The sequence below is a fragment of the Pongo abelii genome, chromosome 1, assembly GCF_028885655.2.
Source record: "Pongo abelii isolate AG06213 chromosome 1, NHGRI_mPonAbe1-v2.0_pri, whole genome shotgun sequence".
NCBI lineage: Eukaryota > Metazoa > Chordata > Mammalia > Primates > Hominidae > Pongo > Pongo abelii.
In genome coordinates, this window is record NC_071985.2 from 78,065,530 (window position 1) to 78,092,837 (window position 27,308).

At 36.7% G+C, this 27,308-nt stretch overlaps 1 protein-coding gene across 15 annotated transcripts in view; it reads right to left on the reverse strand.

Annotated features, from left to right (window-relative positions):
• DNM3 (dynamin 3) overlaps positions 1-27,308 on the reverse strand; it is a 577,169-nt gene that overhangs the window by 415,124 nt on the left and 134,737 nt on the right. For all 15 annotated transcript variants that reach the window (XM_024249216.3, XM_024249215.3, XM_054525302.2 and 12 more), the window contains exons 3-4: positions 7,425-7,574; positions 6,092-6,295 (exon numbers count right to left, since the gene is read on the reverse strand). In XM_024249216.3, the coding sequence (XP_024104984.2) occupies positions 6,092-6,295; positions 7,425-7,574 (354 nt within the window). The remainder of the gene's footprint in view (positions 1-6,091; positions 6,296-7,424; positions 7,575-27,308) is intronic.

Genomic DNA, 27,308 nt, shown 5'->3' on the forward strand with positions numbered 1-27,308 from the left:
TGTAATCCCAGCTACTTGGGAGGATGAGGCAGGAGAATCACTTGAACCCAGGTGGCAGAGGTTGCAGTGAGCCGAGACTGTGCCATTGCACTCCAGCCTGGGCAACAAGAGCAAAAACTCCATCTCAAAAAAAAAAAAAAAAAACCCTGGATTTCAGTAAGAACAACAAGCTGCATGGTGTTTGAACTTGCCCTATGCCCATCCCCCTCTCATCTCTACAGGAGCCTTGAAAACAAAAACTCCACAGTCATGGTGAAAATCAGAACCATAGAAACCCCTGGAGGGGACAGGATGGGGTTGGAGAACATCAAAAATACAATTTTCAGACAATTGTAATTATTTAACCTGTCTAGCAGTTCCCTAAAAGCCCCCATTGACAGGGCTTTTCTTTACTTGACCTGACTCAGCTTATTCAGTGTGAAAAGCCTCTTTCCCCAGAAAAAAATTTATCAAAAATAATCAGTGGCAATTGTTCAACATCACAGGTCTCAGGGAGCAATAACAATTGGGGCAAAAAAAAAAAAAAAAGAAAGAAAGAAAGAAAAAACTAACCAAAAAACTTAAAAGAAAAGCTTGGGAATGAGATGGCCACAAAGGCCATTGAAAATTTTGTATGTATGTACAACCTAGAATCTAGAAAGCCACATGCATGTTTGGGGTTTTGTGCAAGCACAGCAAAAACATCAGAAGATCCTAAATTCTCACCTCGAGCTCACCTTGAGGCTCTGCACAAGGAGGAAGTTAGGATTAAGGCGGAGTTGTAAACTGCCTGCCTGAGCATTGAAGCCATACCCCAAAATGCACATTGAGTGCTTTGGTAAACGTTTAGCGATTTACTGGCTCTAGTATTTAAGAAAATCCCTGTCCTGACCACTAAAAAATAATGCTGAGCAAAGACTTAAGTGGTCACACACAACAAAGCATATAGACTTGCAGAATTGGTTCATGAAAATTAGTAACCAAATAAATAGCACCTGCAGCAACAATAAACAGCAACAAAAACTGGGAGGGAGAGAGGAATCTGGTTTCTAGTGCTGCCACATGACATTATTTAAATATCTAATTTTCAACAAAAAAATTTTAAGATATGCAAAGAAAGTATGGCCCACCCAAAAGAAAATATACAGTCAATAGAAACTGTCCCTGAAAAATCCCAGAAATTGAAATTACTAGACAAAAGCTTTAAATCATCTATTTTAAATATGTTTTAAAAACTAAAAAAAAAAATCTAAAGAACAAAAAGAATGTATGAGAATAATGTTTCACCAAATATAGAATATCAGTAAGGAGACAGAAATTTTTTTTTAAAAGAACCAAATAGAAAATCTGGAGATAAAATAACTGAAATAAAAAAAATTCACTATAGAGATTTAATAGCAGATCTGAATGGGCAGACAGAATCAGCAAACTTGAAGACAGATCAGTTGAGATTGTTCCTCCCAGTCTAAGGAAAAGAAAGACAAAAGAAAGAATGAAGAAACATGAACAAAGTCTCAGAGATCGGTGAAAACATCATACCAACATACATACCAACATACACATAATGTGATTCTCAGAAAGAGAAGGAGAAAGAGGAAGAAAGAATAGTTGAAGAAATAATGGCTGAAAATTTCTCAAATTTGATTTAAAAAGCATTAATCTACACATCCAAGAAGGTCAACAAACTCCAAGTAGGATAAACTCAACAAGATCTCTACCTACAGATATCATAATCAAACTGCCAAAAGACAAAAAAAAAAAAAAGAATATTGAAAGCAGCAAGAGAGAAGAAAATCATGTTCAAGTGATCATCAATGAGATTAACAGCTGAATGTTGACCATGGAGGTCAGATGGTAGTGGGATGACATACTCAAATTGATGAAAGGAAAAAAACTTTAAGTAAAAATTCTCCTTCAAATTTTAAGGAGAAATTAAGACATTCCAAGATAAACAAAAACCAAGAGAATCCCTTACTGACAGACATAGCCTACAAGAAATAATAACGAGAGCCTTTCAGGCAGAAATAAAAGGACAACGGACAGTAACTCAAATACCCAGGAAAAACTGAAGAACACCAGTAAAGTTAACTACATAGTTAAATATAATAGACAATATAAACATATTTTTGTTTGTAACTCTTTTTTCTCATATCTGATTTAAAAGACAATCATATAAAGCTATAATTATATTTCTGTGTTGATAGGCATGTAATGTAAAAGATGTGATTTGTATGACAATAATAGCACATAGGAATGGGAGGGAGTGGAGCTATATAGGAGCAAAATGCTGTGTATTATTGAAATTAAGTTGGTATTGATCCAAACTAGATTGTTAGAAATTAAGATGTTAATTGTAATCCTATGGCAACCACTAAGAAAATAACAAAAAAGTAAAATAAATGACCAAGGAATTAAAATTATATACTAGAAAATAAACATTTAACACAAAAGGAGATAGTAACAGAGAAATAGAGAAACAAAAAGACATAGGACATACACAAAAAGAGTGGCAAAATAACACACAAATTCTATCTCATCAGTAATGACTTCTACCAAAACTTTCAAAAGTCTCCTCTTGGGACCATCATATGTAGGATATAAAAATTGGGGGCAAGTAGGTCTGTAAATGGTGGAGCAGCAGTTCTAATGATCCACAAAAAAGGAGATTTATTTTAGGTAAGTTCATTAACATTTACATGACAATTTCTAAGTGGCACCTAATAAAAATGAGCTTGTAAATAAGCCAAGCCTATGATAGTTTTTTTTAAAATCTCATTTCACTTTCTGAAGTAGATTTGTGGCATAAAATGACATACTCCTGACTGACAGTCAATGCCATATTTTCCTTATGCTATAACAACACATCAAATATACTGGGAATGGCTTTGTGGAGATTGATTCCTTTCTGGCAAACTGATAACTCCCTCCACAAACATTCATTGCTCTCACCTAGTGATCTGTGATCACATGAGTTATTTTAGGTCATAAATGAATCTTCTTTTGAAAAGCCTGAGAAATGAGATGTAGTTACTGCCCATTAATATTCCCTATGTGCACAACAGGGGTAAAATATAGCATGAATATGTTAAACCAATTTTAAGAAATCACTTTACAAGATTTATGAGTTGGCCGATTTTTTTAGTTTATATTTATTATAAAATTCATAATACACACAAATAAAATATTCTCCAATGGCTTTTCTTCTACTAGATTTGAAGTTGTGAGGATGTGAGACAGGATATCTATAGCCATCTTGTCACCCGTGAAAAGAATTTATCTTAAGAAAGAAACAATTTCAAGGAGGCTGAACCAAGGTAGGACGAAAGAGAAATCAGGGACTGAATGGTATTATTTGCAGTCCTCCATGAAGCTTCATCTGGATTGTCATATTGTGGTATGCATTTTTAATCTTCATCCCTATTCCTCAGCACACAACTACTAAAGTCCTTAGAATCTTCAAAGTGAAGTATCTTTTTGTAGGCTAATGGGTTGGTAAGTGGCTGGCAGCTCCTGGATAGCTTCAGCATGTGGACTGGTCACTAGAAAGAACAGGCATGACCTCCTAGGAGGGATGAGGGGCTGAAGTTTAAGTTGATCACCAATAGCTAGTGATTTAATCAATCATGCCTACATAATGAAGCTTCCGTAAAAATCCAAAATGGACTGGGTTCAGAGAGCTTCTGGATAGCTGGACATGCAGAGGTTTCTAGAGGATGGTGTGCCCGGAGAGAACATGGAAGCTCCACATCACTTCTCATACATTGCTCTATGCATCTCTTCATCTGTATCCCTTGTAATATTCTTTATAACAAAGAACTGTTTCTCTGAGTTTTGTGAGCCCCTCTAGCAAATTAATAGAACACAAGGAGAAGGTTGTAGAAACCCCAATTTATAGCCAGTCAGTCAGAGCACAGGGTAAACAACCTGGATCTTGTGACTGGCATCAGAAGTGGGGGTGGTCTTGTGGGACTAAACCCTCAACCAGTGTGACCTGATGCTATTTCCAGGTAAATAGTATCAGAATTAAATTTAATCGGAGGATACCTAGCTGATGTCTGCTGCAGAAAAGAATTAATTGCTTGTTTGCAGTGGGGAGAAATCACCACACATCTGGAGTCAGAAGCATGTTTGAGAGTACAGTAGGAGAAGCTGAGTTTGTTTTTTCTACATGGACTACATGTGGACTCCTCAGGAATGTGACTGGGCTGAACTCACTAGAATTCACTGATGGTATGACTCTCTCTGTCCCAATCAGACAACCATGGCTCAATCTCCTATGAGACAAGAAGGCTGTAAGACAGGAATGGTTCAGCACCATTTTTATAACTAGATTCCAGTCCCAGTTTATAATCTGACTCTTCCAAGCCACTGAAACTGTAAAGGGCGTCCTGGTGATGGTCCTTACTTGCCATCTGGAGGCTCAACCTGCTTTCTTACAAGCTGCAGTTTCAGGGATGGTGGAGGAAACCAAGATGAAAAAGACAGTTACCATTGCAGAATTCTAGAAAGGCCTGAGAATTGGAGAACAATGCTAGGGTATAGGAGGAGCTGAAAATAAAAGAATTGGCTGAAGGCTCCTAGAGGACACACCCACATAGCTACCTTTCCTCAACCTCAGCAAAGTACTGAAGACGAGCTTCAAAAGAGGTTGAACCAGAGGGACTCTGGACTCCAGAAGACTTTCAGGAATGCCATTATGAAAGCAGAGGAATTAATTAAAAGTGTACACACTGAATAGTGAGAACCATCCTCCTCCCACTCCATCCCCTGCCCCACCAATTCTTGGCTCCAAGAACAGTAGACATCAGGCTTATACCAGACCAGCTCAGGAGAAAACACTCATAGAACCTAGCAGTTGAGGAAGTCTCCTAACAAAATGGTCAACTCTCAGCACAGTTACTCCATGGGAAAACCCAGTGGTCAATGAATCCCTGTCACGTACATAAATCAGCTTTTTGGTGCTCCACTCTCATGCATGAACAAGCAGCAAAAGATCGAAAAACATTTGAAAAAGGTCTCTAATATCAAAGACAGAGACAAAAACAAACAATCAGAAAACAATAGACTCAGACAATGTAGATTACAAAAGGAAACCTTCAAAAAGCTCTCACTAAAGTCCTTGGAGGAAGATATTGTATTTATGTAAACAAGAACATGATGCTATTTTAAAAAATAAAAATAACATTCACAAAGTAAAAATATGCTTTTGGAACTTCTAAAATGAATCAGAAGAGCAGAAGATAAAGTTGAGTAAATCTTGCAAAAAGTAGAACAAAAAGACAAAGAAATGATTATAGAAGAGAAAGACTGAAATAAAGGATTCATTCAGGAGTTCTAACATATTAATAAGAACTACAGATAAAAAGAACAAAGAAAATTGGGACAATTAATTATCAAAAAAGAAAAATTTCTAGAATTGAAGAACATGCATCTCTATATTGAAAGGGCACATCATTGAATGCCCTTCCACAATCACTTTAAACAGACACACACCGAGGCCAGCACTGAGGTCTCTGAAGATAAACTGTCATTATTCAACTCAGAGAAGTAAAAAGTTTAAACATATGCATAAGAAAGGACCTTTTCTGGATATTGAGATGACAATACCAAATAAATCCCTGCTTATACATACATTTTTTCTCAAATAATTATAAGCTAAATAATATCTTACATGCATTAGAGCTTCCTATTTTAAAGAAACAAGACAAAGTAAAAAACACAAAGATTTTTCATTGGAAGTATATGCAGGTAACTCATAATAATTAGTAGATTGTCTGAATTCTGCTGTACCAGAAGTTTATTTTACCAACTTTTTAAAATATGCAGCCCATGAGGCTTAGAAATACCTGTTTTCTTAGATCTCATTATTCTTAGATTTATATAGATTTTGACTATATAAATTTCATTATTTTAGTAAATCATTACTAAAATTATTTATAATTTTTTAATATTAAATACTGAATTTTCTATTTAAAATACAAAAGGTTTAACAACATTAATAATGGCTAATTTATTTATAATGAAATCAAATCTTGAGAATTTATGTTACCTTTAAAGATACCAAAACTCCTGACACTTTAATTCCTTCTCATCTTAGTAGTCACACACTCACCTTGAGGATCAACTTCTTTAGCTAGCTTCAGTGCATCTGAGTTTGCAAGATCAGTGTTGGCTGGAGTAACAGCTAAAATCAGACAGTTCTCCCTCGTGACGAACTGCATAATCATTTCTCTGATCTGATACTCAATATCTGGTGGCTGATCTCCCACGGGCACTTTAGTTATTCCAGGTAAATCAATAAGGGTTAGATTTAACACTGTGTGGAAAGGATAAAAGAGTCTTACATACACCTTCAATGCTAAAAGATAACAATACAGAATCATTTGTTACTTAGCTCAGCCTTCTACATCGTGTATCTGAACAACTCCAACCCATGTGTGTAGAATAAAGAGCATAAAATAAAAATGGTTTTGCTAGTTTTCTCTATTTTTATGATATGATTGTGCTATGCCAAATGATCACTTTAACATAATTTGAAAGGCACTGATTTGCATGCCTAACAGTTTGCTCAGAAAGCTGTCATATCTGTAACTAGGGGGTTATAATTAAAACACCAAATGAGAAATGCATATGCTGTCTGCCAGTCTTGTACATCGCCTTCAAGTGGTATAAAAACTCGCAGGGTAAGATTGCCCTTTCCTTAAAAAGTATCATTTTTTTTTATAGAAAGTTAACCACTTAGCCTAGTAGAAAGCTGTTAGCCTAGTAGAAAGCTGGGTTTACTGAATTAGCTGTACAAACAGAGTCAGTGACAACATGACTCTAGCCCAACCTCTCTATATAAACAATGTTGGCACCAAGTACCCTTGGGAAGTCATAATTGAGCTTATGTCATTTATATTCTGTTTTAAAAGCAATAGAGCTAAGTAGGGAATAAGAAATGAAAATTTGCCCACTAAAAATCAGCATACAGCCTATTTCCCATCACACATTATGGATTGGTTATCTAATTTATAAGTTTCTACCGATAGTCTGGGGGGAAAAGTCAGAGCTGATTTCTCAGGAACAGAATAAATAGGACTATATATGGCTGCAAGACATCCAACAGGGGAAGATGCAACCATAGTAACATGTACGTCTAAGATTTCAGCAAAGACTGAAAAATGGAAGTTTTCATACATACCCTTCTCAAATTCTAAAAGCTTATAATAAAAATGAAGAAAAAAATTTAATGACTAACTCAATTCTGTTTTTATTAAAGTCATCTCCTACTGCCTCTCCTTAAATGTCCTAAGAGCTCTTTGAACCATAACATTAATGGGCAGTATCCAAAGGATACCCTAGAAATCCAGCACTATTTGTATCTTCTGTACAAATGATGTATGTTAATTAATGTAGTATAAATGTTTGAGGAGAAGAATTTGGAATTTTATTATTTTACTTACCATGTGGGGAATAGACTCGTAAATTAATGGGTATGGAGGAAATGCCTTTATTCATTCCAGTCACGCGATCTGTTTCTGCTTCAATCTCATGGCGAACTTCATCAAAATCTGTAAATTTCTTTCCTTTGCAATGTAGAAACTCAGCATATTCTACAAAAATAAAACCAAAATGACACAACTTAAATTCATGCATTTTTGCCATAATTATAAAAAATGTTTCTTTAATTATAAGTCAAAGTTTCCAATATTCTCTCTTCATCCCTCATGAACATCCCACAGAACACAGTAGTTACTAAGAATCACAATTAATACTTTAGAAATATGAAACATAGTACAAATGTATAGATGCTAAATTTGCTAATTTTCAGATAAGCAATTAAATACTATAACCAGTCCCTAAACCATCTAGCCTATTAAATAATTTAAAGAAAATTTTGGCTATCCAAATGATAAAGCAAACAACAGCACCTGATTGTTAAAGACATTAGATCTGGGATACTTCTGAGTTCTGTTAGCATTTCCCTCTTCAGTATCACCATTTCATCAGGATGGAATGCCAAGTTATATAAATATATCTTCAGAAGGCAAAATAAGTTAGGCGGAATCACTTGATTAATTTGTTAAAAATAAATAATATATGGAATCCTTTAGCTTAAAAACATACTATTGAAAATACCACATCAACTTATATAAAGACAATTTCTCAAGGAAAAAAGTTATAGAGTATTATATCAAAGCAAATATTTACCTGTAATCTAAAATTTTAAAAAAATCCCTCAGCAGAGGGAAAAACACTAAAATAACTAATAAATAACAAAATTGGGTTTTTAAATTTTCAGTAACATCCTACAAGCTGTTGTATTATCAATTTCTATACCTACTTTGAGAGAAATCAGGTATATAAAAAACACCACAATTTAAAAGAAAAGCTAGTACAGTACTATTAGATTTTTTAAATGAGTATAAATCTAACAAAGAAACAAATCTCAACAAAGATTTTAGTTTATCTCTCAGTGAAGAACTGTACCACTAAACTTAGACTATGGCTAAGCATCTTGGACCCAAATGCCAGGTAAGAGCCTGTGAGGTCAAGGCCGCAGTGAGCCCTGATCATGCCACTGCACTCCAGCCTGGGCAAGAAAGTGAGACCCCCATTTCAAAAAAAAAAAAAAACAGACAGATGAGGCAATTATTGGTAGCCTTACTACCATTCCCCACCATAAACATTTAATATTCAGTCTTGGAGATGAAATGGCAAGGTCAATAGCAAAAGAGCTATTGTGGCTGATCTCCCACGGGCACTTTAGTTACGCCAGGTAGATCAATAAGGGTTAGACTTAACACTGTGTGGAAAGGATAAAAGAGTCTTACATACACCTTCAATGCTAAAAGATAACAGTACAGAATCATTTGTCACTTAGCTCAGATGTGGTCCGTGTCTTCAAGCAGGTTAGCATTAACTCAAAAAGCTAAGGATTAGACCACTCAGAAAAAACATTAATGCAGGTAGCATAATGTAAATGCTAACTTGCTCTTAAAATGATAGGAAAGGTAGAGATAGAAAAGATGATTTTAAGCTGTGGTACCCAAAAAAAAGTGGGGTATGGACTGAATATTGAACAGTAGGGAGGATTTTGACATGTGCAGGGAGAAAGGTCTTCCAGAGCATCAGAGAACCTTCATAGGTTCAACAAATCTGGCAGGTTGTCATCCAGTCTCTGCTCGGACCCATCCACTATTGGGTAACTGAAACTTTGATCTCATTGGAAAAAACTCTGGAAAATATTTATGTTTGGTATGAAACCTGCTTTCTTGTCATATTTCACTGGTCCAACTTTTGTCCTCTGGTGCTACTCAGCTGTGAAAATGCCGTGTGCATTAATATGAGTGTCAGCACCCCAAGTTTGTCTCCTTCCTGGGCCTCACACCCTTACCTTGCTTTGTCGCATCACTACTCGGGCCCTCTGGTGGCAAAGATTTCCCAGTTCCAACCCCAGCCACTCTGGACTGGAAAGGTCACAAGATCCCAAAGTGGACCAAAAAGTTTCTACTTTAATTTACCAAAGAATTGAAACGACCTAGCTTTTTGGATGTTAGAATGAGAATCAGAGACAGATTTAATTTCTGTCTTTCCTGACAACATGCATGGACATGAGTATTTCTCTTTCTATCTTAGTTTCTCCATATAATGTGCCACTTTCTGAAAAACAGCAAGCTAAGTCTCCTGAAAGCTCATTCCTCTAATGCTGGAAGTATACCCAACAGTAAAGACTCAATAGGCTGCAGAAATCTGGCCTGAAGAGATCAGTTCATCAAGATCAGGCATGTTCTTCTCTACTTACCCTCATAGGCACTGTCTTTATTAGAATATAAATTCCCAGAAGATAGAGCCTTTATTTTATTACCCATTCAAAGCCTAGGCCAGTACCATGTGAATGTAAGAGTATATAGATAAGTAGAGGACAAAACAATAAGAAAAACAAAGGAACAAAAGAAGTCAAATCCCAGAAAACAAGCAAAAATTAAAAGGAAAAATTAGAAATAATTTAAAAGAAATGGAACTGTGTTTTTTTCAATGCCATATATTTCGTGGAAAATGCACCCTTCAGGACTTATGGCTATCACAACTGTTCTGTCATAGAGTTCATAAGCTTCTGGATCAGAAACTACATTTTCAATCACTGCTAATCGATACATTCCAGTTAACACAAATGTGGATCTCCTTTGTTGCCACTAGATGGCACCTACTTGCTTTCTCTGCGGGAAACATGCCCTTCCAGAGGGGTGTAAAATCAATGCAATTTTCAAATTAGATTTAAATGAGTTCTCAAATTCTTGAAAATACTTTTATCTTGGAATCGAGAGATGATAATTGTGCAGGACCATCTCAAACCTTTGTGTAATTTTATTTTTTTTGTCAACCCCTTGGTCAATTTGCAGTGTCTTATTGATGATAGTGTCCCCCAGACAGATTCAAGGATACCTGTATTAATTTATTTATTTGATTAATATTTATTGAGATCACTCTACTTGCCAAGAACTATTTTAGAAATTGGGATATAGTTAAGGGGGGAAAATAAGTCTCTAGGCTCACGAAGCTTAAATTCTAATCAGGTAAAAGAGTAAACAATGTGTGTGTGTGTGTGATGCTAAGTGCTATGGAGAAAATAAAATAGCAGGGGGATAGCAAATGCTTTGGGAAGGAGGTTGCTTGGTTATGTGGTATAGATGAGGAAGGCTTCCATTACAGGGTAAAGTGACCTTTGAGCAATGACTCAAGAAAGGAAGGCAGCAGGCCATGCTGTATGGAAGGGCATCCGGGCAGAGTGCCTAAAGCAGATGTGTGTTCAGCATGTTGAGGGACAGCCAGGTCCATGTGGCTGGAGCACCAGGCGGTGTGGAGGGGAGGGAGGTGGGAAACAAGGCCAGTGCTGTGGACAGGCCTGGATGTGGAGGGCCCATGGACCATTTTAAGGACTTTGATTTTTCTCTGAGTGAGATGGTAGACCATCTGAAGGATTTCGGGTAGAGTAGAAACATGCTGTGACCTAGGTTTGAAACAACTATGGATGCTGTGTTGAGGACAGACAATGAGGAGCAAGAAAGGAAGCTTGCTATTGGAATCATCCTTGGGGGGAGCTGCTGAGGCTTAGACCAGGGTGGCAACAGTGGGGTGGTGATGAGTGGTTAAATTCTAATGTATTTTGAAAGAAAAAGCAACAGAATTTGCTGATGGATTTAAGCTGGGGAATGAGAGAAAGAGAAGCATCAAGGATAACTTCAAAGGGTTTGACCTCAGCCACCAGAAAAAGTTTGAAATAGAAAAAGACTGAAGGGAAGAGGATGGGAAGAGATGGGATGGGATGGGATGGGATGGGATGTGGGTTGGGACCTATTAAGCTTGTGATGGCCATTACACACTCGTCCAAGTTGAGAAAAAGCACTGCTACTAAGGTTGAGGACCACACAGTTGAAGGAAACACCATTCATTTCAGTCTTCGGATAGGTGTCTCTACTCTGAAAAATTTCCAGAAGATGGCAGTCATGTGCTTGAGGAAAGGGCAGCTTTTTCTAATTTGTACAAAAATGTCTTCAGGGCTAGATATATGCATCTTTTGTTCATGGAGAAGTCCAAGTGAGAGATATATATCTGGGAGTCATTCAAGTCAGGTAAGTGATGAGATCACTAAGCAAGAGTTAGACAGGGAAGAGGTCACAGTACCAGGCCCTGGGTTTGCCAAAGTTTAGAGGTCAGGAGATGGAGACTTAGAAGGTAGGAGAAAACAGTAAGGGGAAAACAAAGCCAAGAAAAGAGAAGACATCCATCAAACCCTGCCAACATGTCCAGTAACATGAGGACTAAGAATGGATCTTAGAATTTGGCAACTTGAGGATCCTTCAGGAGGAGGTTTAAGAGAGAAGAGAAGAAACCAAGTAGAGGCTGATTATAGATAATTCTTTCTTTTTTTTTTTTTTTTTTTCTTTTGAGACAGGGTCTCACTCTGTCACCCAGGCTGGAGTGGAGTGGTGCATCATTATTCGCTGCAGCCTCAAACTCCTGGGCTCAAGTGATCCTCCCACCTTAGCCTCCTGAGTAGCTGGGACTACAGGCAGTGTGCCACCACATCTGGCTAATTTTTATTTATTTTTTGTAGTGATGAGGTCTCACTGAGTTGCCTGGGCTGGTCTCGACCTCTTGGCCTCAAGTGATGTTCCCACCTCGGCCTCTCAAAGCGCTGGGATTATAGGAGTGAACCACTGTGCCCAGCCGACAGTTCTTTTAAGGAGTTTTGTTATAAAGAAGAGGAGAGAAGGGAGAGGGCAGCTACAGAGGGATGTGAAGTCAAGAGAGAATTTAGTAAAGGTGGCAAATTAATGGCATGCTCATAGGCCGAAATGGTAACACCCAGGATAAGGGAAGTGAGAAGGCACAAATGCTGAAGTGATGTCTGAGGGGAGGGGAATAGGAGGCCAGAAAGAAAGAAACAAACATGCCAGGGCAACCATAGGAACAGGAAGGAGGCAGAACGATGAGCGTGGATGAGATGAATAGGTAGAACTGATGGTGGTGGGAGCCTGTGTAATTCATCAGGGGACTGTAGAGATTGATCATATTTGTCTGAAGTCATTTTACATCTTTACTGGTTAACTATGTGGTTTACTTGTTAACCATTTAACTATCTCACTGGTTAAACTGTATAAGTACTATTATACAGTTTATATACTACTATAGTACTGTATAAGTACAAAATGCATTATACACACACATACATCCACGCAAAAAGTGATCCTAAATGAGTGACCTCAGAGTAATCACAGCAGGGATGACAATTTGGGTCTAATCTATGTCCATCACTGGGGTTCAGACCTGCCCAGCATATCTGGAAAACCGATAGGGCAGGAACCACAAAGTACTTTTTTCTACGGAAACCAAAGGGCCTCCTGGAAAAGAATTCAACCTACAGGATGGAAAATTCAGCAAAACAAGCTGACCTGGCTTTTCAGGAAAGGGCTACCTGTAATCCATCCTCTACCCAGCTCCAGAGACTCATAGATCCATGTCCCCTTGTCTCTATGATGATAATTGTAGTTTGGGGATGAAGGAAATTCTAGCATCTAAGTCAAACTCTATAGAACAAGTTGTACTAGCTGATCAATAGCTGGACCTTTTAAGAGCTGCTAAATGTGTGTCTTCTACTATGGTATACTATGGTAAACTATGGTTTACCATAGTTTTATACTATGGTGAACTAACATGTCTGAAGGTTACACAATCTCATCTTATAGTTTTGAGATACATTCTTTCTTACAGAAAGGTACAATTTCCAGTGGCATGAGCTCTCTTGACATATTCTCAGTATTCCTTTCATTCTAAATGCTTCATAGTTGGGCACATGAAATGGTCTTTTCCTCAAACAATTTGAGGCTTCAGCCCAGCATCAATGTGAGTAGTCAGTGCGTTAAATCTCCTAGCCACAAAGTCATACAAAGGATGAAGGTTATGTGTACATAAGCATTGAAACCGTGATAATGCATCCGCGAAATTCTATTTTGTTGCAGTATAACCTGTCTTATTGAAATTTGTTTCATTTTCACAAAATAAAATTTCTCTGTTTTCATTTTCACAAAATAAAACTCCTAGTTTTGATTATTTTCTCTGTTTTTACAGTGTTAAAAATAGCCTACAATTGAAGCAAAGGTTAAGATACATTACTATATCAAAGAATGATTAGGGAGGAAAAAAGGAGAATATTAAAAAAATCAGAGCTATAATTCTATTTTATTTTTATTTCCTTTTAAAACATTTTAGTACTGTCATTTTTACTGGTCATGAAAAACAAATTATGCTAGGTTAAACAACTGACAAATTGTTTGCAGGAAGGATGAGATGCATCTATGCCTGGGCAATGTTCCAATCATCTGTGAAAAGCACAGCATGACTGTAAGAATTTAAATATTTCCAATATGCCTCTTCCATAGGTAAAAATATGTATATGTTTTAATTAATCAAGGTTAAGTAGAAAGGAACAATTATAGAGCACTAAGAAAAAATAATCTCTTGTCCATCTTTACGCTAAGAATCAAGGTCCCTCAAAATTTTAACTGGAGTTTTCTTATTTCTGAAATGTTTTAATAGCAATGTTTTATGAGCACAGGGCTCCAGTGAAAACAGAGTACAGGGGTCATATACATAAGGGACTGTTTTCAGTGCAACAAGCTGAATTCACTGGCTGTATAGAGCATCTATGTATGACTATATTTAAAAACATATTTCCTCAAAGGCAGAGACACATTTTACTCTTCTGTGTTTCCCTAATGCCTATTACATTTAGAGTAAAGAACATCTGTAGGCCGGGCACGGTGGCTCACGCCTATAATCCCAGCACTTTGGGAGGCCGAGGCGGGTGGATCACCTGAGGTCAGGAGTTTGAGACCAGACTGGCCAACATGGTGACACCCCGTCTCTGCGAAAAATACAAAAATTAGCCAGGTGTGATGGCAGGTGCCTGTTATCCCAGCTACTCAGGAGGCCGAGGCAGAAGAATCACTTGAACCTGAGAAGTGGAGGTTGCAGTGAGCCTAGATCATGCCACTGCACTCCAGCCTGGGTGACAGAGTGAGACTCTGTCTCAAAAAAAAAAAAAAAAAAAGATTTCTTTCTTCTTTAAAGCAGTCTACTTTGGATATAACAATGCTTCCAATAAATATTCCATGTTCTTACTCACGTGTGAAAGCTAAAAAAGTTGATCTTATAGAATTAGAGAGTAGAACAGTGGTTACTAGAGACTGAGAAGTGTTAGGGGCAAAGGAGATAGGGAGCAGTTGGGGAGCAGATACAAAAGTACAGCTAGATAGGAGTAGCAACTTCCAGGGTTCTGTAGCACTGAAGGGGAACTACAGTTAAGAATAATAAATTGTATATTTTCAAATAGCTAGATGAGAGGATTTTGAGTGTTCCCAACACTAAGAAATGCTAAGTGTCTGAAGTGATGGATATGCTGACTACCCTAATTTGATCGTTACACATGGTATATATATACTGAAATATCATACTGTACTCCATAAACATGTACAATTATTATGTGTTAATTAAAAATAGTAATTTCTAAATGCTCCCATCAAGTCATTCCAAATTGAAGGCAAGATCCTAGAATTTTAGTTTAGTTATATATTAATTACATAGGACCCAGATATGAAACAGAACTCAACTGTATTGCTAAAATAAACAGGGAAAGTCTAGCAATCAAAAAAAAAAAAAAAAGGAAATCTAAAGAAGCAAACAATTAACCTCAGGGAGTCTTGCAGTGGGTAAAAGTTAGAGGTCTCAGTAGGAGAGTTAAGAACAATAGGGTGAGATGGGAGTAAGTGGAGGGTGCCAAGATTTCATAAAAGACAAAAAGCTGGTGCCAAGCAGGTATCAGACCAGAGACAGAGACCAGGGTTTAAGATCAGGGCTCTGGTACTCTCAAGGCAAAGTAGGAAATTAAAACAAAACTCCAAAAGCAAACTAGGCAGAAAACCAAGATGCAAATTCAGTCACGGAATGGAAGGCACAGCTGTTTTGTCAAGATACAAAGCCAAAGCCAGTTGAACAGTATTCAGGGTCAAGAGAGATTAATATTAATGCCATCTTGAAATTTACTGCTGAACAATAGCCTTTACAGTTTTCTTCTGCTTCTAAAGCCTGGGTAAGGCTGAGCCAAGAGGTGAAGGTTAAGGGGCCCTAGGCAACTGGAATAGTGCTGGTGGACAAGACCAAGGCCAGCACTTACAGAAATACCCAGAGATGGAGGACTTTCACGGAATATTCTACCACAAGTATCCAAAACAACAATCAGAATCCAGCAGCTGTTGATACCTACATAGCTCAACTTAGTTCTATAATTTTTTCCAAAGGAACTCAAAGAGTATAACAAAAATCAACTCTATTTTATACTCATAGTTTATTTCCATGTAAAACACAATCAAGAGATAAACTATATTCCAAATCTTAGCTATTGTGAACAGTGCTACAACAAATATGGGAGTGCAGATATCTCTTCAATATACTCATTTCCTTTCTGTAGGGCATATCTACCTACTATGTAACCACAAAATTTTTTTATAAAAGATAAACTATATTCCAAATACAGAAAACAGGTAAGAAGCATTCCAAGCACTTGGCCAAAAGTTGCAAACTGTATAATTATTATAATTATTCTACGTCTTGGAAGCATCTGACACGATTGTCCTCCTCTTCCCTGAAACAATCTTCCACTGATTGCCATTATTTCATCTTTTCTGATTGTTTTCCATCTTCACTGATTGCTCTTTCTCCATCGTTCTTTGCTGACTGTTCCTTCCCTTCTCTTCTACACCTCTAAATATCAGAGTACACCAGACTTGTTTCTAGACCTTCTTACCCTCTTTTTCATCTCTATCCTCTCTAAGTGATCTCATCTAATCTCATTGCCTTAAAATTTTTTATATATATCCTCTAAATTCACATCTCAGACATTCACCTCTCCCTTGAATTCCAGATTTGTCTATATCTAATTCTAATGCTTAATTGACATTTCCACTCAGATGTCTAATAGATATCTCAAAATTTACCTGTTCAAAGCTTCCTTTCCTCAGCTCTCTTCCAAACACCGTCTCACTGCCTCCACTATGGCCATGCTACTTCTAAGCCTGCTCCACCTCTTACCTGTACTACCATAACAATAGCCTAACTGGTCTTTCTGACTCCACTGTTGCTCCATTGAATCCATTCTCCACCCAGTAGCTGGAAAAATCCCCTTAAAACATACATCACATCATGCTTCTCCCCTGTTTAAAGCCTTTTATTGGTTTTCCAGTACATTTAGAAAAATCCAGATTCCTCACCCTGGCCTACTCTACAAAGTCCGATACGGTCTGCCACCCATCTGCCTCCAATGCCATCTCTATCACTACCTCCACCCTACCTGCTCAGTCGCTCTGCCTGCAATGGCCTCCCTTCTGCAGCTCAAGAGCACCAAGTCCCTTCCTACCTCAGGGCCTCTCTATAAGCTGCTCCTCTTCTGGAATGTTTGTCCCTCTGATCTCTGCATGTGTGGCTCCTTCCTGTCATTTCCTCATCCAAAATATCATCTCTTTAGAGAGGTTTCCCTGACTGGACAAAGTAAAGTAGCATCTCTTAGTCATATCCTATTACATTGCCCAGTTTTTTTCTTCAGTGCACATGGTCACTGTCTGAAGTTTTTCATATTTGTTTTTTATTGTCTGTCTTCATCCACTGGAATATAAGCACCATGAGAACAGGAGCATTATCTGTCTTACCCCTGCTGTATTCCCAGTAACTAAACCAGTTGCATATTTGTAGAATTGATGAATAAATAAATGAATGAGTAGATGACTGAAGGAATCAACAAATAAACCTTGGAGGAGGCTTGAGGTTTGTGGATAAGGGAAAAAAATGATTAAAAATATGGCTTTTGACATGCTGAGCTTGAAATACATTTGAAATATCCAAGTAGAGTTTCAAGCAGTCAGTTAAAAATGAGTCTGGAGTTTAGCCCAGGAACTATACATGTGAGAGTTGTAATGTTCAGGTTGTAATCGAAGCCACAGTGTAGAAGAGATTGTCAAAAGGAGAATATGAAATGACAACCAAAAAGGAGCCCCGGGCAGATGCAATCTTAAAGGCCAGATAGAAGATAATGCATTGGCAAGGGAGCCTGAAAGAGTGAACAAAGAGATAGAAGGAAAACCAGGAATATTTGGCATATAAGCCAAAGACATAGAGTAAATTTCAAGAAAGAGTAATTGATAATGTCAAAAGCTGTTGAAAGGGCAAGGTAAGTTAATTTTAAGGATGTAGGAAACCATATAGTACATGCTCAATTTCTATCCAATTCCAATTGGATAGAAAATTTAAACACTTTTTATTATTTCAATGATTTGGGGCTATAGATTACTTTGTTTACTTAAAAAGTGTTTTATGTGCTATTTTATGCTTTTTCCCCCCCCTTGTGTCTCTTCCCTTGCTATCAAGTTTACAGTTGTCACTTCTTGCTGTTGGCAACACATCTGTTTTTAAGCCATATTCCCATTCTCACTTGTGGTTTTATATTTTACTCTAGACTGAGAAATCCAATAACCCAGTATGCATGGTCTGAGTCTAAAATAAGGCTGGAAAGGCCAGCATAAGGCTGGGACCCTGTAATGCATGAAATTTACATCAAAGACTTTGTGATATCGGTTAGGTACTCAAGGCTCTTTTTTGCTTCCTCTTGATAATCAGCTAAGTTTAGAAACTGAAAATATCAAAAAGAGTTTCTGAATAAGGAGTTATTCCAATTTTTTTAAGAATAATTGAATGTACTAATTCTGAGACAGCAAATGTCAGTGCTTGTTTTAATAATGAAAAATAAGATGATCTGCCAAATAAAAATCTATAGAGTAATTAAAAGAAAAATGATGAGACCTTGTCATGAAAATTCAAATAATCAGATTTCAATACAAAAAATACAATAGGAAGTCTAAGATTTACAAAATGAAAATACTGTTTCCCCACAGAATCTTGGCCACAAGGAACAAAATTTATAAATGAGATTTAAGTAGTAGTTGTATCAGAACTATAAGTATGTAAATACGTAACTAAAAAATTTTTAAAGAAAATATCAGAGCTACAATATGCATTGCTGGATACATTATAATACCTCAAAAAACTTTTTCTATGAGTATGTAATTTTATACACAAGTTGCCGCCAACATTATTTCATCTAAATATTTGAAGGAGATCTTTAGTGTGTTTTTGGTAAGCTCCTTAAATGTCAACGATATGGTTTGGCTGTGTCCCCACCCAAATCTCATCTTGAATTGTAGCTCCCGTAATTCCCACATGTCATGGGAGGGACCCAGTGGGAGGTAATTGAATCATGGAGGTGGGTCTTTCCTATTCTGTTCTCATGATAGTGAATAAGTCTCACAAGAGCTGATGGTTTTATAAAAGGGAGTTCCCCTGCACATGTTCTCTTGCCTGCTGCCATATAAGATGTGACTTTGCTCCTCATTCACCTTCCACCATGAGTGTGAGGCCTCTTCAGCCATGTGGAACTGTAAGTCAGTTAAGCCCCTTTCTTTTATAAATTACCCAGTCTCCGGAATGTCTTTACTAGCAGTATGAGAACAGTCATCATGACAAATTCCTGGAAGTTGTTAGCAGCCAGAAACAGCCAACTTAATTTTTGTATATGGTGGAAGGTATTAATCAAAGTTTATTTTTTGCATGTAAATATCTATTTTTTTCCAGTAACCTTTGTTGGAAAGATTACCATTTCTCCTCTGAATTGCCTTTGTACCTTTGTCTAAAATCCATTGTCTACATATGTGTAGATCCATTTTTTGAATCCATCCGGTTCCATTGATCTATTTGTCCCTTTATGCCAATGCCATATTATTGATTATTGTAACGTTATAAGCCCTCATTTTAAGAGATAGGGTCTTGCTAAGTTGCCCAGGCTGAAGTGCAATGGTTATTCACAGGCACAATTTTAGCACTCTACAGCCTGAACTCCTGAGCTCAAGCAGTCTACTAGCTAGGATTATAGGCACAAACCGTGGCACCTGTATAATAAGACTCAAGATCAGATAATGTTAATTCTCCAACCTCAATGTTATTTTTTGAAGTTGTTTTGGCTATTCTGGGTTCTTTTATTTTCATATAAATTTTAGAATCAGCTTATCAGTTTCTACAAAACAATCTATTTTTGAATCTTTATCTGCAACATTGTAACATCATTCAGAAAAATTTTCCTCTTCTGGCCCAAACTTGCACATATATACCCACAACATGTTTTGCTAAAAGCACAAGTATGTTCCCATGATGGTTGCTCTGATAAATGTATTAAACTTTAACAAAATCACAGATTCTTATAACTTGGAGTGATATCTATTCTAAACGCTTTACTAATAGAGAAGTCACTTAAGTGTTGTTTGGGGCCCTACAAAAATATTTATTATCAATTATGTCCCAAGCAACATCGACCTAGTCAGTACAGTATAACTTGGTAATAAGAATACATATTCTTACATTAAAAGGTCTAAACAAATAAAAATAAAGATTTTATCTTGTAAATATCATGGAAATTCTTGGACATGATATGACAATTGTTTATATAAAACTAAAATGCCGAGCCAATTCATCTGACAAGATGCTTTTGCTTAGAAATGGTAGAAATAATTCTATGACTCAGGCAATAGAGTCAACCCAATCATTTCTTGAAAAGTTTTTTAAAAAGGAAAACAATGGCCAGGTGCAGTAGCTCATGCCTATAATCCTACTGCTTTGGGAGGCCAAGACACGAGGATCACTTGAGGCCAGGAGGTCAAGACCAGCATGGGCAATATAGCAAGACTCCCTCTTAAAAAAAATAAATAAATAAATAAATCTTTTTTTCATTAGCTAGGCATAGTGGCATGCACGTGCAGTCTCTAGCTATTCGGTAAACTGAGACAGGAGGATTGCCTGAGTCCAGGAGTTCAAGGGTGCAGTGAGCCATGATTTCACCACTGAACTCCAGCCTGGGTGATAGACCCAAAAAAAAAAAGCAGAAGAAGAAGAGGGAGAGAAGGAGGAGGAGAAGAACCAAAGGTTGTCCCTAGTATGAAGAAAACTCAATTAATGGAACAGGTCAATTAGTGTATAAATTATCTAAACTGGGATAAACTTAAAATATTTAGAAGTTTCCCTTAGATAATTTTTGTTTTTAATCCCAGAGGATTCTTGAAAGAATAGCCAGCACTCAGTAAAACCTAATGCATTATGCAGTCAGTTTAAATGATGCTAACAGAAATGCACCTATAAAGAAAACAAATTAAAGTTCGGATCCAAAACTTTGTATTATGGTTTTCTTCAACTCAATTTGTATGTAAATTAATACTTAGCTATGATAGTCACTAATTTTCTCAATGGGAACTTAATGGAAAACTCTCTCACAAGGACAACCACCCTCAAAAGAGACAGCCCCTCAAAAGGGGCTTAAATATGAAAAATAATCAACTTCTTTTTGCAAAATAGATAAAATTATGGGAGTGGAAAAATGGACAATCAGTGAAAAATATATGAGAAAAAAACTATCTTACTTGAAAAGCAAGTGCACTCATTTTAGAGGGTCCTTAATGAATAATATAGATCACAACGAAAAATGCAATTTCAATAACAGTGTAGTGACTACTCAGTGATCTGATTGTGTCATCATATGAAAAACTGATTTGAAATACTGCATTATTTAATAATACTTCTTATTAGTTTCATAAATTTAGAAGTCTATCCAAAATATCTGCAGCATCCCTCTTTCAACCTTTGAGTTTATATGTAAATTATTCCTGAAATAAAGTAAGTTTCCTCTTGTTAACCTCACAAGAGTCAGCCATGCCTACAGTATTCTGAAGCAAAAAACACTAGTGATTTAAAAAAAAAAACAAAACAAAAACACTAGTGATTAAGCCTTTGGGCAAGGAGTGGTGGCTCATGCCTATAATCTTAGCATGTTAGGAGGCTAAGGCAGGAGGATCATGTGAGCTCAGGAGTTCAAGACTAGCCTGGGCAACATGGTGAAATCCCGTCTCTACCAAAAATACAAAAAATTAGCCAGGCATAATGGCACATGCCTGTAGACCCAACTACTTGGAAGGCTGAGGTGGGAGGATCACTTGAGCTCTGGAGGTCGAGGCTGCAGTGATCTAAGATTATGCCCCAGCCTGGGTGCCAGAGGGAGATCTTGTCTCAAAAAAAAAAAAAATATTTTGGAGTCAGACCCATGTTTGAAGGCTCTGCAATTTCCTTATCACAAGACTGAGAAATCACTTAACTTCCCCAAGCCTCAGTTCCCTCCACTGCAAAATAGTGTCTCTTTCATAGGTTTCAGTGAGGGCAAGCAAATGAATACTTCTGCTTCATTCACCAAAATTCTCTCAGTAACTAGGTATAGGGTGTCAACAAATTCATACTGTATCAAAGAATATATGAATGAAGGCATTTAACACATAGTAAACCCTTAATTAAAAAAAAAAAAGAATTGAGTAAATATGTAACAATTAATCTAAATAGCAAAAGCCTTAGCCTCAAAGAGGTTAAACAAATTGCCTGAGGTTATACAGGTAGGAGATGCCAGTCAAAGATTTAAATCCAGACATTCTGGCTCCCAGTTACAATCTGTTAGCCACCCCACATTAACTGTGTCTCACTACTTCAAGCTCTCCCCTCCCAGGGGCTTTGATTCCAATTCTTAGCTTTTAACATCTTCTTTGTTATCAACTGTTCATTCTTTCCACCAGCACCACTATCCCTCCTCCCCCACCCCCTACATATGGGCATTTCCCAAAATATAGGAATCATATCTCCTACTCTTTATACTGCAGTTCTTGTTTCTGGGGTTATGGACTACTTTAAGCATCTGAGAAAAGCCATGGAAACTTTCCCCATAAAAATGTACTAACTTACATATACACAGAATTGTGCAAATAACTTCAGGGTATTGAGAGATAATTCTGCTCCACCCTCTTCCCCACAGGAATCTGGGGGTTTGTTGTTGTTGTTGTTGTTGTTGTTTGTTTTTTTGTTTGTTTTTGAGATGGAGTTTTGCTCTTGTTGCCCAGGCTGGAGTGCAATGGTGCGATCTCAGCCCACTGCAACCTCCACCTCCCGAGTTGAAGTGATTCTCCTGCCTCATCCTCCCAAGTAGCTGGAATTAGAGGCATGCGCCACCATGCCCGGCTAATTTTGTATTTTTAGTGGAGACAGGGTTTCTCCATGTTGGTCAGGTTGGTCTCGACCTCCCGATCTCAGGTGATCTGCCCACCTCGACCTCCCAAAGTGCTGGGATTACAGGCATGAGCCACTGCGCCCAGCCTAGGGATCTGTATTTAAAGTGCCTCGCATACTGCCTTCTGCACAGCAAACACTCAATAACTGGTTTTATCACTATTATAGTATATGCCTATCAAAACAACCTAACAAGGCCCTCTTCAAATATCATTTCCATTAAGAAACTTCCCTTGATCTCTCCACTGTAAGGAACGTATTTCTCCTCTAAAGCTTTTCAAGATCTTGTGAATGTACTTATGTGATTTTGCATGTAGAAACAGCCTTAAAGATTTTCTACCAAAGCCAGTGCTCTTTACAGATAAAGAAACTAAATCCCAGAAGGCTAAGTAACATGTTCAAGAATATTCATATAACATGCATTATGCCTTCCACAGCGTAGTAACTACTTGTTTGTGTTTTATCTCCAGTGCTACAATGAAAGTGCTTAGAGAGTAGAGACTATGTCTTCTACATCTTTGATTTAACATTCTTTAAGGATACAGGAATGATTACAAGAATAAATAAATGAATGAATGAATGATTCCAAGTCAAAACTGAAGTACTATTTGCTGTTTTCTAAAGACCATGAGGTCTTGAATGCCTCTTTCAGCATTTTAGACCTTCTAGTGTTCTTTTCCTCATTCAGTATGAACCAACACTCTGCAGCAAAATCTCTGAGACTTTCCTTTTAGGAGCAGATCTTTTTATGAGCCATCTCCTCCCCTTCTGGTCTAATCAATTATAGAGACTAGCTCAGGATAAGACTCTCAAGAGTATGTTGTTGCTGTCTGGACTTCATTTTCGTATGAAGCTTAACACCATGAAAATATTATATTTTCAATTTCCCAAAACCCATTTTGGCTTTTCTGGGTTTTTTTTTTTTTTTTTTTTTTTTTTAAGCAAGGCTTTAATTACACATTGTGCTTCTTAGGTTGCAGAATTCAGACTATTTTGCTTCTTAGGTTACAGAATTCAGATTATTTTCCATTCTGTAATATATACTTTCAATTGGAAGTGGAGTTTTCTGGCCATATGAAAATCTGCTACTCATTAAAGAATTAAAGAACTACTACTACAGGGAAACAAAAGTGTTAAGCTATATTTCATAATTGAAGAACTTACCAAAGTTGGAAAAGAAGACAAACGTGAAAATTAAGCAAAAGATTTAAATAAAATTTCAAGATAAGCTGCTTAATGAATAATTGTCAAATGAATGCCATATAGATTTCATAAAGGGAGAGGTCTTTTTAGGGAAGAGTGATGTGTAAAGGATTTATAGAAAGGGTAGACTCTGAATTAGACTTAGGAGACTTCATGTAATTGGGAAAAAACCAAGAGGAGAAAAGAGAACATTTAAAACTATAAACAAGTGATTAACAAAAGCACCAAAGAGAAAAAACAAAAGGAAATAGGGGATATACGGCTGGGAAAATAACAACACATACCCAATTTTTAAAAATAAAAATATGTGAAATCAATGAGTGAAAGCATAAAGCATTTATGAAGAAGTGTAAGAGATAGAATGCATTCCTCTTTGTGGTTAAATGTTAAATAAGATAACACACAGAAAGAATTTAATACAATGCCCATTTCATACTAAGTATATTTAAAATGTAGGCTACTGTTATTGTTTTTTTTAAATGTTCAACATAAAGGTAATGCTGAAATTTGACAAGCACATCATTGGATTGTTATAACCTGTTAGGGAAAGAGATTTCCACAGAAAACAAAATTGAATTCTGATAATAGCTACTTGATTCTTCTTTGTTAACATCCTGAAAGAAGAAATTTTTAAAAAATCCAACTGAGACCCATTGAAAAACAGTGACCAGTAAAAAGTCAGAAGGAATGTTAGTTGTATACACAACTCATATATACAATATTGAGCTCAGTAGTCCTAATGATGATTCTTACTATACCCTACATTTGATTTAAAAGCTAATTTTAGAATACAGTGCTTACATAAGATGGAACTGCATTGCATATAAAAATTCATACTCATCCTAAAAATAATTTGGAGGATAATTACATATCTTAGCAAAAATATTTTTATTTATCACATTTAAAATAAAAGTTGAATCCAAAAACATATTTTATATACATATTCTTAACATACATTTGTTACGTAAGTTAGTATATAAATTAACACACATTAAGTACTGTTAATACCCCACAAAAGTTCTGGAAAATAGGTATTATCCTGGCTAACCTGTAACTTCTCTGTGCTTCAATTTCTTCCTATGTAAAATGGAAATAATAATGATCATGATAATAATGATAATAATATTCCATATAGCTAAAAAAAAGTCGATTTCCCCAAAATATTACCCTTAAAATGTTTAATATATATTGTCTTACCTTTGTTATTCTTCAGTAGTTCTGAGTTTGTTATTGGATTGTTTTAAAAATTATTTCAAGATATAATGATTTTTCCTGCTTCAAAGTATTCCATCTATAAAGTGAAAATAGCAGTAGGATGCAGAAGAAAGGAACTATCTATGCCAAATAAGAATAAGTGCTTATCTTTATCTGTTTCCGCCAAAACTTGTGGTTTTGCCCAATGAAAGCCCCAAAGTCACATCACATGAACTTCTATAATTACTAACTCTTGACCCTTAGAGTAAATTAAAAATGACTGAGAATCTGCTGTACTATACACCAAGCTTTTATTCACACACATTATTTCATGTTAATACTCCAAACAACCCTGATTGTTCTGGGTAAACTGTAACTTCTCTGTGCCTCAGTTTCCTCTATGTAAAATGGGGATAATGTCACCTACCTCCTAGGATTGTTGTGAGGATTAGATGAGACCATATATTTATTAGGGCCCAGAGAACAATACCTCAAAATATGGTGTTTTGACATGCTGAACTAAAGAAGCAGCCCCAAGGTCTCTCTCTGGCCTTCACCTGCCTATCTGTTTCTTTAATCTCTTTTTTTGCTGAAGCACACTGGGAGAGACCCTTTCTAGAATTTCCTTTATATGACCAAGAAAGCTTCTTTACCAAAGAAATGCAATTATCTTAAGACCCCCCATTTCTAGGAATCCCAATGAAGAGACTAGGAGTCATCACCATGTCCAGACAGATTTCTCATCTATTCTTCTTAGGGCAGCTCCAGAGATTACCTGGGAGACACTATCTGCATAATAAGACAACTTTTGTTCACAGTGAAGTTCAGCCCCTCACGTTCCCACTGCCTCCCTCAGAGCTTACAGGAACTTCATCCTGACTATGATTTATCATTGTTCTTTGTGCTCATTCATTCCCCCTAAAAATCAATTACTCCTACACCTCCACTTCCCTTAACCCAGTGAAGAGGGTATTTTAGCATCAACCATGTGGCCCTTGAGTTTTCCTATTTTTTGTGGTTCCCATGCTTATACACATTAATAAATCATTATGCTTTTCTCTTGTTAACCTGTCATTTGTTATAGGAGTGTCAGCCATGACCTTTATGATGGGGAGCAAAGGAATCACCCTCTTTCTCTCCCCACATTTGGAAAATACTTAGACAAGTGCCCAGAAAGCATGTACATGCTAAAGCTTGTGTAAATGTCATTATTAAAATAATGATAACAGTTATTATAGCTTTTCTAAGAAATAAAGTGTTTTTCCATCAAAGCTAAATGAGCCAATTGAAGGCAGAATCTGAGACATCTCTACAAGTTTCAGCTGTAACCACTAAAGTTCACACTTGAAGAACACAACAATAGCATAATTTTGCATTTGGTACTTGAAATGCACCTTTATATAGCAATCACTCATTTGTTCCAACACAAAATTAAAAACAATATTTAAATTTAGTCCCATTTTTTTTTTTCCTTAGTATAGCTTAGTAAGCAAATGGGACAGAAGACTGGACTTTTGCTCCAACTATACTAATTCCTTAAGACTGTTATAGGAGGCCGTTGGTTTGGACTGAGCTCCTACACTAAGCCCAACACATACCAAGCCACAATGGGGTCACTCAAGCTGAAGTTCCACACCACCAAGCCAAAACTAAGCTATTTATCTAACCTTCCATGAAATCAGGAGAGAGAGATAATAGCCAAATTTCCAAACAAGCCAGTGATAGCTGGCATGATAATGAAGCCCCCTCTCCTTTAACCTTCGCAAGAAAAGTAACCTTGAAACAACCCAGTCTTTTTTGGTTTTCTGTTTCTGCCTTCTTGGTCCATTTCTGTCTATAAAACCAACCTCTGCTCAATTCATTGGGAACACTCATTCTATTTTGTAAAATGAGGTGTTGCCTGATTCTAGAATCACAAATAAAAGCCAGTTAAGATCTTTAAGCTAAATTTGTTGTAATTTTGTCTTTTGACAAGATGGAAGTTTTCAGTATTAGAAGAAAAAAAAGGTAAGCTTTTGAGTTTCTGTCATCACAGAATCATACTGATTAGAAGCCTCAATAGCAGAGAAAGTACTTTGAACTCACAACAGAGCATTTTCCATGTGTTTAGCACATGTATACATTCAAAGCATCGTCATTTGCTCTATCTCATTCAATCTTCAAAGCCATTTTATGGAAAGTGATCATCAAAGAGATTA